Source organism: Cnephaeus nilssonii, assembly GCF_951640355.1.
Source record: "Cnephaeus nilssonii genome assembly, chromosome: 23".
Lineage (NCBI taxonomy): Eukaryota > Metazoa > Chordata > Mammalia > Chiroptera > Vespertilionidae > Cnephaeus > Cnephaeus nilssonii.
Window position 1 is genome coordinate 19,622,503 of NC_137094.1, and position 12,519 is coordinate 19,635,021.

Consider the following 12,519-nt stretch of genomic DNA (forward strand, 5'->3'; position numbering starts at 1 on the left):
CGTCCCGTGTGCCCTCGGGTGGGTCCGTGTTGCCTGTGATTGGGCCTCAGTGTGTAACCAGCTGGAGCTGTGCTGAGGGGAGGAGAGCCTCACCCCTGTGCCGCTGGGAGGGGCAGTGTCCTTGGCAGGAAACGCAAGTAGGGTACACAGGTCCGTGTGGTTTCTCTCAGACTGCTAATTCAGGCTGGCTACGACCTGGACGTGCAGGACCACGACGGCTGGACGCCCCTCCACGCCGCCGCGCACTGGGGCGTGAAGGAGGCCTGCTCCATCCTGGCCGAGGCCCTCTGCAACATGGATGTCAGGAATAAGCTGGTGAGTCGGCCGGGCCCCCTGTGAGGGCAGCGAGACTGTGCCGGGCCTCGGAACAGCTGCCCCGAGTCTGGCCAGGGGCGTGGAGACACGTCTCCATGGCCATTATCAGCACGGGGGTTTGCTGAGCCTGAAGCTCCAGCGGCCGCCTTCTGCTTCCACTAAAGCTGTGGTCGGCAAACCGCGGCTCGCGAGCCACATGCGGCTCTCTGGCCCCTGGAGTGTGGCTCTTCCACAAAATACCACGGCCTGGGCGAGTCTATGTTGAAGAAGTGGCATTAGAAGAAGTCTAAGTTTAAAAAAATGTGGCTCTCAAAAGAAATTTCAATCGTTGTCCTGTTGATGTTTGGCTCTGTGGACTAATGAGTTTGCCGACCACTGCACTAAAAAAAAGAAAAAAGGAGTTTGGTTGAAATAATGTTACTCGCTTTCCTATGTCTGCAGAACTTTAGGAATTTCCTGGCAATCCAGAGGCACGGCCCTTTAGAGAGTGGGTGTGCCTGTCTGCCTCCCCATCTCCAGATCTGGTCTGTTCTCTGGTTGGGGTTTGGGTCCTTGGCTGTGCTGGTGTTGCCTGGAGGAGTGACGTTAGGGACATGCCAGGCCCTCCTGAGGCTTCTGAGAGCCCCTGTGGAACTTGTCATGCAATCAGACCACTTAGGAGCAGGTCCAGGGAGAGGCAGGAAGTGTCCGAATGATGTGGGCTTTCCTCACTGCTGTTTACAGAGTGTAAGCTCTCGCCACAAGGGCTTGCTGTTTCTCTGTGATAAACGAAGGCCTGGTCGTAACGTAGACCGGAGCGTGAGGGAAGCAGCTGGTGCTGGACACAGAGGCGGGAGTGACTGCTGGAGATGGCTCTGGTGGAGTCTCGGGATCACGCCTGTGTTTCCTCCTGGTCACGGTACCCTCTCTCTGCCAGGGCCAGACGCCGTTCGATGTGGCTGACGAGGGCCTCGTGGAGCACCTGGAGATGCTCCAGAAGCAGCAGAGTGTGGTGAGTCCCCAGGATGCTGAGAGGGTCGGAGGGATGCTGACAGTCCGGGGGATGCTGAGAGGGTCGGAGGGATGCTGAGAGGGTCGGAGGGATGCTGACAGTCCGGGGGATGCTGAGAGGGTCGGAGGGATGCTGACAGTCCGGGGGATGCTGAGAGGGTCAGGGGGATGCTGAGAGGGTCGGAGGGATGCTGACAGTCCGGGGGATGCTGAGAGGGTCAGGGGGATGCTGAGAGGGTCGGAGGGATGCTGAGAGGGTCGGGGGATGCTGAGAGGGTCAGGGGGATGCTGAGAGGGTCGGGGGATGCTGAGAGGGTCGGGGGGATGCTGAGAGGGTCGGGGGATGCTGAGAGGGTCGGGGGGATGCTGAGAGGGTCCGGGGGATGCTGAGAGGGTCGGGGGGATGCTGAGAGGGTCGGGGGGATGCTGACAGTCCGGGGGATGCTGAGAGGGTCAGGGGGATGCTGAGAGGGTCGGGGGGATGCTGAGAGGGTCCGGGGGGATGCTGACAGTCCGGGGGATGCTGAGAGGGTCCGGGGGATGCTGAGAGGGTCGGGGGATGCTGAGAGGGTCGGGGGGATGCTGAGAGGGTTGGGGGATGCTGAGAGGGTCGGGGGGATGCTGACAGTCCGGGGGATGCTGAGAGGGTCGGGGGGATGCTGAGAGGGTCGGGGGATGCTGAGAGGGTCGGGGGGATGCTGAGAGGGTCGGGGGGATGCTGAGAGGGTCAGGGGGATGCTGAGAGGGTCAGGGGGATGCTGAGAGGGTCGGGGGGATGCTGAGAGGGTCGGGGGGGATGCTGAGAGGGTCAGGGGGATGCTGACTGTCTGGGGGATGCTGAGAGGGTCGGGGGGATGCTGAGAGGGTTGGGGGGATGCTGAGAGGGTCGGGGGGGATGCTGAGAGGGTCAGGGGGATGCTGACTGTCTGGGGGATGCTGAGAGGGTCGGAGGGATGCTGACAGTCCGGGGGATGCTGAGAGGGTCAGGGGGATGCTGAGAGGGTCGGGGGATGCTGAGAGGGTCGGGGGGATGCTGAGAGGGTTGGGGGATGCTGAGAGGGTCGGGGGGATGCTGACAGTCCGGGGGATGCTGAGAGGGTCGGGGGGATGCTGAGAGGGTCGGGGGATGCTGAGAGGGTCGGGGGGGATGCTGAGAGGGTCAGGGGGATGCTGACTGTCTGGGGGATGCTGAGAGGGTCGGAGGGATGCTGACAGTCCGGGGGATGCTGAGAGGGTCCGGGGGATGCTGAGAGGGTCGGGGGATGCTGAGAGGGTCGGGGGGATGCTGAGAGGGTTGGGGGATGCTGAGAGGGTCGGGGGGATGCTGACAGTCCGGGGGATGCTGAGAGGGTCGGGGGGATGCTGAGAGGGTCGGGGGATGCTGAGAGGGTCGGAGGGATGCTGAGAGGGTCGGGGGGATGCTGAGAGGGTCGGGGGGATGCTGAGAGGGTCGGGGGGATGCTGAGAGGGTCGGGGGGATGCTGAGAGGGTCAGGGGGATGCTGAGAGGGTCAGGGGGATGCTGACTGTCTGGGGGATGCTGAGAGGGTCTGGGGGATGCTGAGAGGGTCGGGGGGATGCTGAGAGGGTCGGAGGGATGCTGAGAGGGTCGGAGGGATGCTGACAGTCCGGGGGATGCTGAGAGGGTCGGAGGGATGCTGACAGTCCGGGGGATGCTGAGAGGGTCAGGGGGATGCTGAGAGGGTCGGGGGATGCTGAGAGGGTCGGGGGGATGCTGAGAGGGTCGGGGGATGCTGAGAGGGTCGGGGGGATGCTGAGAGGGTCCGGGGGATGCTGAGAGGGTCGGGGGGATGCTGAGAGGGTCGGGGGGATGCTGACAGTCCGGGGGATGCTGAGAGGGTCAGGGGGATGCTGAGAGGGTCGGGGGGATGCTGAGAGGGTCCGGGGGGATGCTGACAGTCCGGGGGATGCTGAGAGGGTCCGGGGGATGCTGAGAGGGTCGGGGGATGCTGAGAGGGTCGGGGGGATGCTGAGAGGGTTGGGGGATGCTGAGAGGGTCGGGGGGATGCTGAGAGGGTCAGGGGGATGCTGAGAGGGTCAGGGGGATGCTGAGAGGGTCGGGGGATGCTGAGAGGGTTGGGGGATGCTGAGAGGGTCGGGGGGATGCTGACAGTCCGGGGGATGCTGAGAGGGTCGGGGGGATGCTGAGAGGGTCAGGGGATGCTGAGAGGGTCGGGGGGATGCTGAGAGGGTCAGGGGGATGCTGAGAGGGTCGGGGGGATGCTGAGAGGGTCGGGGGGGATGCTGAGAGGGTCAGGGGGATGCTGACTGTCTGGGGGATGCTGAGAGGGTCAGGGGGATGCTGAGAGGGTCGGGGGGATGCTGAGAGGGTTGGGGGGATGCTGAGAGGGTCGGGGGGGATGCTGAGAGGGTCAGGGGGATGCTGAGAGGGTCAGGGGGATGCTGACTGTCTGGGGGGTGCTGAGAGGGTCGGGGGGATGCTGAGAGGGTCGGGGGGATGCTGAGAGGGTCAGGGGGATGCTGAGAGGGTCAGGGGGATGCTGACTGTCTGGGGGATGCTGAGAGGGTCTGGGGGATGCTGAGAGGGTCGGGGGGATGCTGAGAGGGTCGGGGGTATGCTGAGAGGGTCGGGGGGATGCTGAGAGGGTTAGGGGGATGCTGAGAGGGTCGGGGGATGCTCAGAGGGTCGGGGGGATGCTCAGAGGGCCCGGGGGATGCTAAGAGTCCGAGGGATGCTGAGAGCTGTTGGACAGTCTCAGTCCACGCCAGGCATCTCAGTCACTTGCTCTAGTCAGGTCTGTGTTCTGGAGAGGGCACCTGTTCCCTGCGGGCACTGTCAGCAGCCTGTTAGAAGGAAATATCCCAGAAACCCTGATGGTTAAAGTGTACTCGTTACAGGAACACCTTCAATCAGCTGAAAGTTAAACACGACAGACTAGCAGTTAGCCTTGCATTCTGGGAAATGAACGTGGTTTGTTCAGGTTCCCTCCTTCCCTTTGGGCTGTTGGTCTGGTCTCAGGATGACAGGGCTGTTTCGAGTCCTCGTCTCTGCTGGTTTTACCAAAGATCAGCCTCTTGGCTTTTCTCCCTTTGCAGCTTCGAAGTGAAAAAGAGACGCGGGATAAGCTCATTGAGTCGGACCTGAACAGCAGATTGCAGGGTGGACTCCTTAAGAAGTAAGAGGTTGGGAGCCCGTGGGAGTGACACACTTAGTGTGAGGATTTGCACAATAAGGAAACTTTGATTGTAGCCCAGTGACTTTTGAACATGTGGGAACGTTTGAGGGCAGGGAGGAGCGTTGATACGTGGGGAGGCGCTGAGGGTGGGGGGAACGAATCCACATTGTGCAGTATTTCTTGGTCCCCAGCTCAGGGGTCCCAGGTCCCAGCCACCACTCCGATGGGTCGTTCCGTGAGCTCAGACCACCACCCCAGAGCCAGCAGGCTGCCCGGCGTCATAAGCACTGAGTAACTTGTTAAATGATTTCTGTTTACCTGCCCGGCAGTACCCAGGTCCATGGCCTCTTTTCTCTGTGTGAATGGCTAGAGCTCCTAAGTCACCCTCCACCGCCAAACAGTAAACCTCCGTGTGTTAAACAGGCCAGGACGCGGGACGCAGGCAGAGGAGGGTCCGAATGCCTTTCTGTTGCTGTGACCCAGGCTCGTCAGCGCGCTCTCCCAACACCTGTGAGTGCGCTTACATAGTTGTCGTTTCTGAATGACACTCAAACTGTCTTCCATGATTTAGCAAAGAGAAGATGCTCTATGGGGAGGAGACGCCCAAGTCCCACGAAACGGAGGAAGAAAACAAGGAGTCCAGCAGCTCCAGCTCGGAGGAGGAGGGCGAAGATGAAGCGTCCGAGTCTGAGACCGAGAAGGAGGCAGGTAATGCGGATGTTCCTGCCCAGGCCCTGTGGTCCCAGTGCGAGCGGAGAGCCGGAGCCCGCAGACAGGCGGGGAGGGGGCCAAGATGTCCCTTTGTAGTGAGAACACAGAGTTAGAGCAGCCGTCCTGTAGTCCCGGGGCCAGGGGCCTGAAGAAGTCCTGTGTGAGGGGCCACCTCTCCGACGCTGGGCCTCGCGGGGCTCACGTGGTTGGTGCCTCCTGTGACCGTCCCGTGGGGAGACCCGTGAAGGGGAGGCTGGGCAAAGGCAGCAGCTGCTAGAGATTTCATCAGTTTGAGGCCAAGCATGCACAGCTCTAGTCGAGGTAACGGGTAAACCTGTTCTGTTAGCAGGAAAGCACATGCATGAAGATGAGATTTTCACACGTGCACTTGTGCTTCCTGTGTCTTAAGCCACAGATCGGCAGCCGGAGGCCGTTGTCAACCATTCCAGCTCGGAAAGCAAGGGCCACATCCCGGAGCAGACACCAGCCCCCACTCAGAACACCTCTGTCTCCTCAGCCAGGAGGGTGAGTGCTGGGGTTAATGTGAGTGTTAGGTTCCCCCGACTGCAGTGACGTACAAGGAGAAAGGCCCGAAGGATACATGGCTGCCTTAACAAAACACGCAGATTGGGTGCCTTTCAACCATGGTAATGTATTTCTCAGTTCTGGAGGCAGGGAGCCCAAGGTCCAGGTGCCAGCAGATTCGGTTCCTGGTGAGGACGCCCTTCTGGCTCAAAGATGCCCCCTTATCTTGGGTGTCCGAGCTCCGGAGACAGGAGCGAGTCTGATTTGTCGGAGCAGCCCCGTTGGGGCAGGTGTGTTGAGAGTCTGAGGCTCTTTCTGGCTCGGACCAAGGCAGCCTCAAGGGGAGTGTGGTGTCAGCAGGCGAGGGCAGGGCCCTGGCCCAGAGCCTGTGGGGCCTCCCTGGACTCCAGGGCGCAGAGGCAAGCGGCCCTTCCTTTCCTTTCCTTCCCTGGTAGCTCGCCAGCCTTTTTAACAAGCTGGAGGAGCCCAAAGACGAGTCTCCTTCCTCATGGCGCCTGGGACTGAGGAAGACGGGCAGCCACAACACGCTGAGTGCCGTGGCCGACGCCCGGGAGGCTGCGAGGGACCGGGGCTCCGCCCTCTCCCGCTCGGCATCCAGCCCTCGCATCTCCGCTCTGCTGGACAACAGAGACAAGGTACGCCTGGGCCCGGGCAGCCGGCTCCCACGGGCAGCGGCTCAGTGTCCTGCTTTCTCCTCCATGTGGTCGGGCCGGCTCCGCAGGCCGCTCGTGGGCGACGGCTATGATGAGCACGGCTCCCTCTCACGGTTGGTCCAGCCCCTGGCCTGGCCCTCGGACCCTGCCCCTCGGCTCGGGCTGGTGTCGGACGGACAGTCCTTTTGTCTCAGCTGCTGCGCGTGGCGCGTGCAGCTCTCTATCTCATCATCCCGGCTTCCCCAGCAGAATCCTTTCCCTGATGTGGGTTTTACACGGAGGGGCCTTGGGAATAAGCCTGTGAGAGCTAACCCTTTGTAACAAACCCTGGCTGCACGTGGGACCGAGCTGGAATGAGGTGGGGGGTGCTAAGTGCTGTTCATCCCGAGGGTCATTCCTGTGTCTGTGTGCGTCGGCCCTGCGCGTCACCGTCTCGTTTTGCAGGAGAGGGAGAGCAGAAGCTACCTCAGCTCCCTGGCGCCCCGGAGGCTCAGCAGCACGAGTGACGCTGAGGAGAAGGAGAACAGGTAACATGAGGCTGAGGCAGCCCACCTGCCACACGGCTCCTCGGGGCGGGCTCCGCGGCAGGCGCTGCAGCGGCCGGGGCTCTGGCTTCCCAGGTGCCCTCGCCCCTCGCCCCGGCCACCCCAGGGCAGCACCAGCAGGATTGCTCTGTCACAGTATTGATCAGCTCCTAATGCGTGAGCAGGGGAAGTCTCCGTCCTCCTCCTCAGTTACAATGAGGCGCCTCTGAGTCTAGTGGACCTGCCCTAGAACCTCTCGGGTGTGGTCCTCCCGGGCATCACGGACACGTGTCAGAGACGCAGACTCGGGCCCCACCCACACCCGCTGAACTGGAAGCTCCATTCCAACAACAGTCCAGGCGATTCAGCTGCGCGGGAGCCTGGGAGGGGCTCCGGAGACCTGGCTCTTGTAGCAAAGGCCAGAGGTACCTGTGTGGTCAGAACCGAGCCACAGCCCCTCTGGGCACGGTTCACTGGCGATGCCAATGCGGCACAGCAGGCCCTGCTCTTTCCTCTTTCCCTGCGACCTCTCCCTCCTCTGTCCCCTTCTCTGCCTCCTGCTGGGGGCGGGTTGGCAGAGTCCTCATGAGGAGAGGGTGAGAGGCCTTGGCCCAGGGCTTAGCCGAGCGGGTTGGCTCTGAAGCTGTGAAGGGGCAGCAGGCGTGGCTTTTGCTCTCGCCCCGAGGTGGGGCGGCCACCCTGTGGCACGGAGCACAGCACAGACGGCGCGGCGACCCTGCTGCTCCCGCCGCACCGCCGCTTCAGGCCCCTCCTCGCGTGCGGGGCGCGGGCAGGAGCTGGGAGTGGGCGCCACGGTGCTCTGGCTTTCTTCCTGCCTCAGAGAATCGGCTGTGAACCTGGTGAGGAGCGGCTCGTACACTCGGCAGCTGCGGAGGGACGAAGCCAAGGGGAGCGAGACGCCGCCGACGGCGGCCCCTTCCACCTACGTGTCCACCTACCTGAAAAGGTACCAGCTCGGCGGGCGGGCGGGCAGGCAGGCGGCCACAGGGGTGTGGGCCGTAACTGCACACCTGCAGACCAACACCACACAAACGAGTCCAGAAATGAATTACTGTGGATGTTGTGGGAGTAACATTTGACTAATTTGAAATTAAAACTAATTGTCTTAGCTGAATTAAAGTAAGCTAATTCCAAAGTCTCACACGGACAGGCCTGAGCTCACACTCTGCCCTCAGGTCCTGTTAAGTCGCCGGAAGTGCCCGGAGCTCTGAGCAGGCCCGGCCGGCCAGCCCGTGTAAAACCACAGCCACACTCATCTCCAGTGGTTTTGAGGGAGGAGGGACCCTGCGGGGGCGGGGGGGGGGGGGGGACAGGTTTGTTTTGCAGCGAAGACGTTTCACGTTGACGCCTGTGAATGGAGGGACTTGAGTTGTTGTTTTCTTTCTATGACTGAATGGCCCTCAGATCCATCGAGATGTGAGACTCCAAGCTTGGTGCAGAGAAGGTACATGGGCTTCTCCCCTCTTGTCTCTATTTCCTTCTCTGCCAGGGTTCTCTGCCCTGTACCAGCAGCAAGCACAGCCCTTTGCCAGAGCCCTGAGCTATAAGATCTACTCCATTCGTGTTTTACTCTGGACTTGGCTGCTCACGTGGGGGAATCTGATGCTCTTGCTTACTCTGAATCTCTCTCTCTCCCACCCACACACCTTAGCTGCCTCTGCGTGCTGCGACCCTCGCCGGCAGGTGGTTTAGGTGATGGATGGGCACCCAGACGCAGGCTTGGACCTGACACTATGTCGGGGTCAGACTTCCGCTTGGTTGGGGGAGTGTCCGCTGGGTAGTCAGGACGTGAGCGATAGACGAGCAGCGCTGTTGAGACCCCCACGAGGAGGCAGCCGGTGCTGGTCCCTGCGCTGCCGCACAGACTCCCTGTCCCCAGCGTCCCGAGGCCGCACCTCTGTCTTCAAGGCGGAGGCGTCAGTCTAGCGAGACACGTCTTCCGTCATCGCTGCTCACGCTGGTCCCAGGAGACTGTTCTGAGAGAACAGTGTGGGCCCAGGGGAGAGGAAGCTGCCGTAACTGCCGCAGGTCATTACTTGGGGGGGGGGGGGGGGCTGGTTCTCACGATCCAGGTCCTCAGCCCAGGCTGAGTGACAGCACGGGTCTGATCAAGGTCGGAGGGCAAGCGGTGGCGGTGGCGGAGGACAAAGGGCGCCTCGGGGTGGGAGGCAGCTTCCTGCCGTGAGCACGTGCTGAGGGAAGACCTAGAACGTGCTTCACATTTGGGGTGTTGAAGCTTTTCTCCTCCAACCCGAAAGCCCATTTTGGGTTTACAAAACCTTAGGATCTTTTCAGAAGAAGAATCTTGCACCATCTCTGTTCGAAGGGCAGGTGAGAGCAGACGCGGGTCCGGCCGTGCCGAGCTCAGCACCTTCCAGGCAGAAAGTCCTTCTTACGGCGCAGAAAGGGCGTCTTTGGGTTCAGTAGCGTTGTTTGGCCGCCCCCTCGAGTGCCATCCCTGCCACAGACAGGAGGGGCTAAGTGGTGACCAGACCAGTGCCGCCATCGGGTGGTTCTCGCTCACGCTCAGCAGAAACAACCTGCCTGGGTCGCCCACACGGGTTTCTAGACTCACAGTTGGAACCACCAGAGGGACTTGGCCCACGGCTCTGGAGGCTGACCCACTCTCTCGTCTGCCATCTCTGCTCCAGCTCTCCAGGCTCTCGGCCTCACTCAGCCTCTCGGAGCTGCTTCTGTAACAGGCGGACGGGGTGGGGCATGGCCTGTGGACTCGGGTGGGTTGGGAATTGGGTTTTTCTAACAAAATGATTCTCTTCTCTGTCATTTCCCTTCTGGGCCTGACCCTACCATGTTCTCTCTCTGGCTGCACGTGGCCTGTCCTCCACGTTCCTCCCTCCTTGGGTGATTGGCAGGCGCCTGCTTGCTGCCAGTGGCCAGCGCTGGCCGGTCCTTCCTCTTTCCGAGCCGTGCCTCTGTCCTGCCTGCCTCATGGTGACGGGGAGGAGGTGCTGGGCCGCGGCGGGCGGCACGTCCTGAGGAACGCCATGTGTGTGTTTTTCAGTGCTTCCCTTGGTAGGAGTAGTGGCCCCACACGTCCCTCCTTTCAGCCAATTGCAGTTCATCTCCTGCTGCCTCGCCTGTTACCGTGGTCCTCACCTGTCGGGCAGCAGGTGGCGCCTGCCTCTCCTGGCCCCGCGCCCGGCAGTGTGGACACTGCGCACCTGCGCCCACCGCAGGTAAGGCTTCTGGAGCCACTCAGTCACGTCATCACAGCGGATGCCTCTGGATGCGCGAGAGACGTGGGCCAAAGAGGCCCGTCCCTCAGAAGCTGCGTGAACTGCGACAGGTCCGTCACTCGGGAGGCTGCCTTTGCTGTGAGGTCACCTGCCAGCCAGCAGCCTGTTGAACAGTCGCCGCCGTGTGCTCTGTGCCGGGGTTCGGCACCCACGGACTTGACTGCTTCCACCTCATCACCTACCGGTCGTGGCTGCAGCTAAGGGCCCCACATTGTGGTAAATCTCACACCGAACCCCTCGTCCTGACTTCCAGTCTTAGGAGGGGCTCTTCCGCTCACCCTCCTGCAAGGTGGCACACCCACAGACCAGCAGCACTAGCTCTTATTGCAAAAGGCCTGCAGCCTCCGAACATCCCAGCCAGCGAGTTACTGGAAACTCCGCGGGAAGGGGAGGTGTGTGTGGTCTGAACTCGGTTCCGGGGTGGGGGTGGCGTCCTGGGTTCTGGGTTCTGAGGGCAGCGGACAGGCCACTGAGAGCACAGAGGACCTCAGCGTGGCTGTGCCTGGGGTCAGCCCCCTGTGGCCAGGACCCTGTGTGCTTCTGGTCTGGCAAAGGGACTCCTTCTGGGGTCTTGTTTCTCCAGCCGACACAGGACAAGGGGTGTCAGTGACGGCCTTGCTGCTCAGGGCACGCCGCTGGTGCGTGACGGGCACCGTCAGCGACCAGCTTCTCCCCCTAAAATAAGTGGGGCCATCCGTTTGCCAGGAGGGCGGGCTTATGACAGGTGATCAGAACAGCACTGCGCCGTCATGGAGACGCTTAGTGGGTCGTCGCAGTGACGTGGTGTACAGGCATCGTAGACACTGTCCTCCCCGAGGAAGAAACAGGAACTTGGGGGGCTTAGAACGTGTGGATTTTTAACCAGGCCCATCGCTGCCCTCGCTCATCCCCAGGCTCCGTTAGGGAGGGAGGCAGGACAGTGGGCGGGCGGGGCACTAGCCCCACAGGCACAGGTGTCACTGTCGTCGGGGAAGAGCCCTCGTTCATGAAAGGGTCTCGCTTTATAGAGGAGGAGGACCAGAGACCAAAGCCCACTCATCTGCCCGGGTCACAGCGAGGCGGGGCCGCGGGTCTGTCCGTCTCGGGGTCCTGTCTGCTGTTCTGTTTGTTTCCGCGGAGTTCTTATCCTGGGCCCAATCCTAGGGGTCTGCACACAGTGTTCCATTGAAGCGTCACGCGACCCCTGCGTGTGAAGGTACATGACCCCGTTTTACAGATGACGATCAGAGGCTTACGTTGGCAGAGATTTAGCCCAAGTTGCCCCAAAGCCTCTGGTCCTCTCTCTGGGCTTGCGTACTCGCCGTGAAGTTACACACGTTTCAGAGTAGCAGCGGGAGTTCCAGTCGACGATGCAGCGCGGTGACGTCCGTAGCATCTCTGCAGCCAGGAGGCAGGGGAGCCGCACCGGGTGCTGACCCAGAAGGCCTGCAGCTCAGGCTGTGGTCAGTGTGCTCACAGCCTTGCCTCGGACTTCACTAGCACCTCCTTAGGCGCCTCGAGGTCGGAGGGCTGGCTTCCTCCGAGTGCTGCCCGTGTCTTCGGTCCCGCCTGAGAGCTGTCTGCTCTGTCTGCGTCGAGGAGCCGTGTGAGACCGTAGGGTCTGGTTATTTGTTTTGCGCGTATTCTGATCACGTGACTTGGAAAGTGAGCTTATAGCTGCTCACCAGCATTCCTGGTCGTCGGAGGAGACGGAAACAGAACCGCCCTTTAGCATCCCTGATGCTCGTGCCTTTTCTGTCTGTGAGAGTCGTTTGGATCTGTTACCCCAGCAACGAGCTGTGACATCACCACTGGCGGCTTTTGCGGGGAGAGCCGTGTTGGGACTCACTCTTTGCGAGAAGCAAAGATCGTGTTTTGTGTGAGTGGCTGTCATCGCAGGCTTGTGCGTCCAGAGCCTGCTCGTTTGTTCTGGCTCTCGGTGCAGTGTGGGCAGGCAGGCATCTGGCTACTGGGAAAAGCGCAGCTGCTGAGCTGGGGCGGGAGGGTGACCGTCCTGGGCTGCAGGTAGCACAGCCCACAGCGCGGTCCCCGTCCCGGGGGGTGGGGGGCTCGGGCAGAGGTAGCAGGCATCTCTGCACAGCCGAGGGGACGTCCCCATCCAGGCTGAGGGATGCGGGGCTGGAGGAGACGAGTGAGGGACCGCAGAGTCGTGTCCAGGGGTGGGGCGGCCATCTCTGCGTGTAGGGACCAAGTGGTGTGCGGGGTCATTAAAGCTCCTGCCCAGGCTCTGCTTCGCCTGCTGCCAGAGCTAATTTTTTGTTTTTAAATTTAATCTCAAGCAAAAAAATTTTTTTCATAAAACATCCCTCCTTGCCAGAGGCGGTCTGACTGAATTGCTCACACTG

General features: G+C 61.5%; 1 protein-coding gene across 8 annotated transcripts in view; it reads left to right on the forward strand.

The window, feature by feature from the left end:
• The window catches only part of PPP1R12B (protein phosphatase 1 regulatory subunit 12B), a 66,046-nt gene that overhangs the window by 15,473 nt on the left and 38,054 nt on the right, over window positions 1-12,519 (forward strand). For 4 of the 8 annotated variants that reach the window (XR_013813076.1, XR_013813077.1, XM_079763396.1 and 1 more), the window contains exons 5-12: window positions 171-315; window positions 1,232-1,306; window positions 4,383-4,462; window positions 5,034-5,170; window positions 5,583-5,698; window positions 6,154-6,354; window positions 6,817-6,899; window positions 7,738-7,863. Coding sequence is in view for 3 of the 8 variants with exons in the window: in XM_079763396.1 (XP_079619522.1) it covers window positions 171-315; window positions 1,232-1,306; window positions 4,383-4,462; window positions 5,034-5,170; window positions 5,583-5,698; window positions 6,154-6,354; window positions 6,817-6,899; window positions 7,738-7,863 (963 nt within the window). In the remaining 5 variants the exon portion in view is untranslated. Of the gene's footprint in view, window positions 1-170; window positions 316-1,231; window positions 1,307-4,382; window positions 4,463-5,033; window positions 5,171-5,582; window positions 5,699-6,153; window positions 6,355-6,816; window positions 6,900-7,737; window positions 7,864-8,321; window positions 8,936-9,939; window positions 10,567-12,519 lie in introns of those variants that run through there. The other 4 variants (XR_013813080.1, XR_013813078.1, XR_013813079.1 and 1 more) reach the window with 4 other exon arrangements.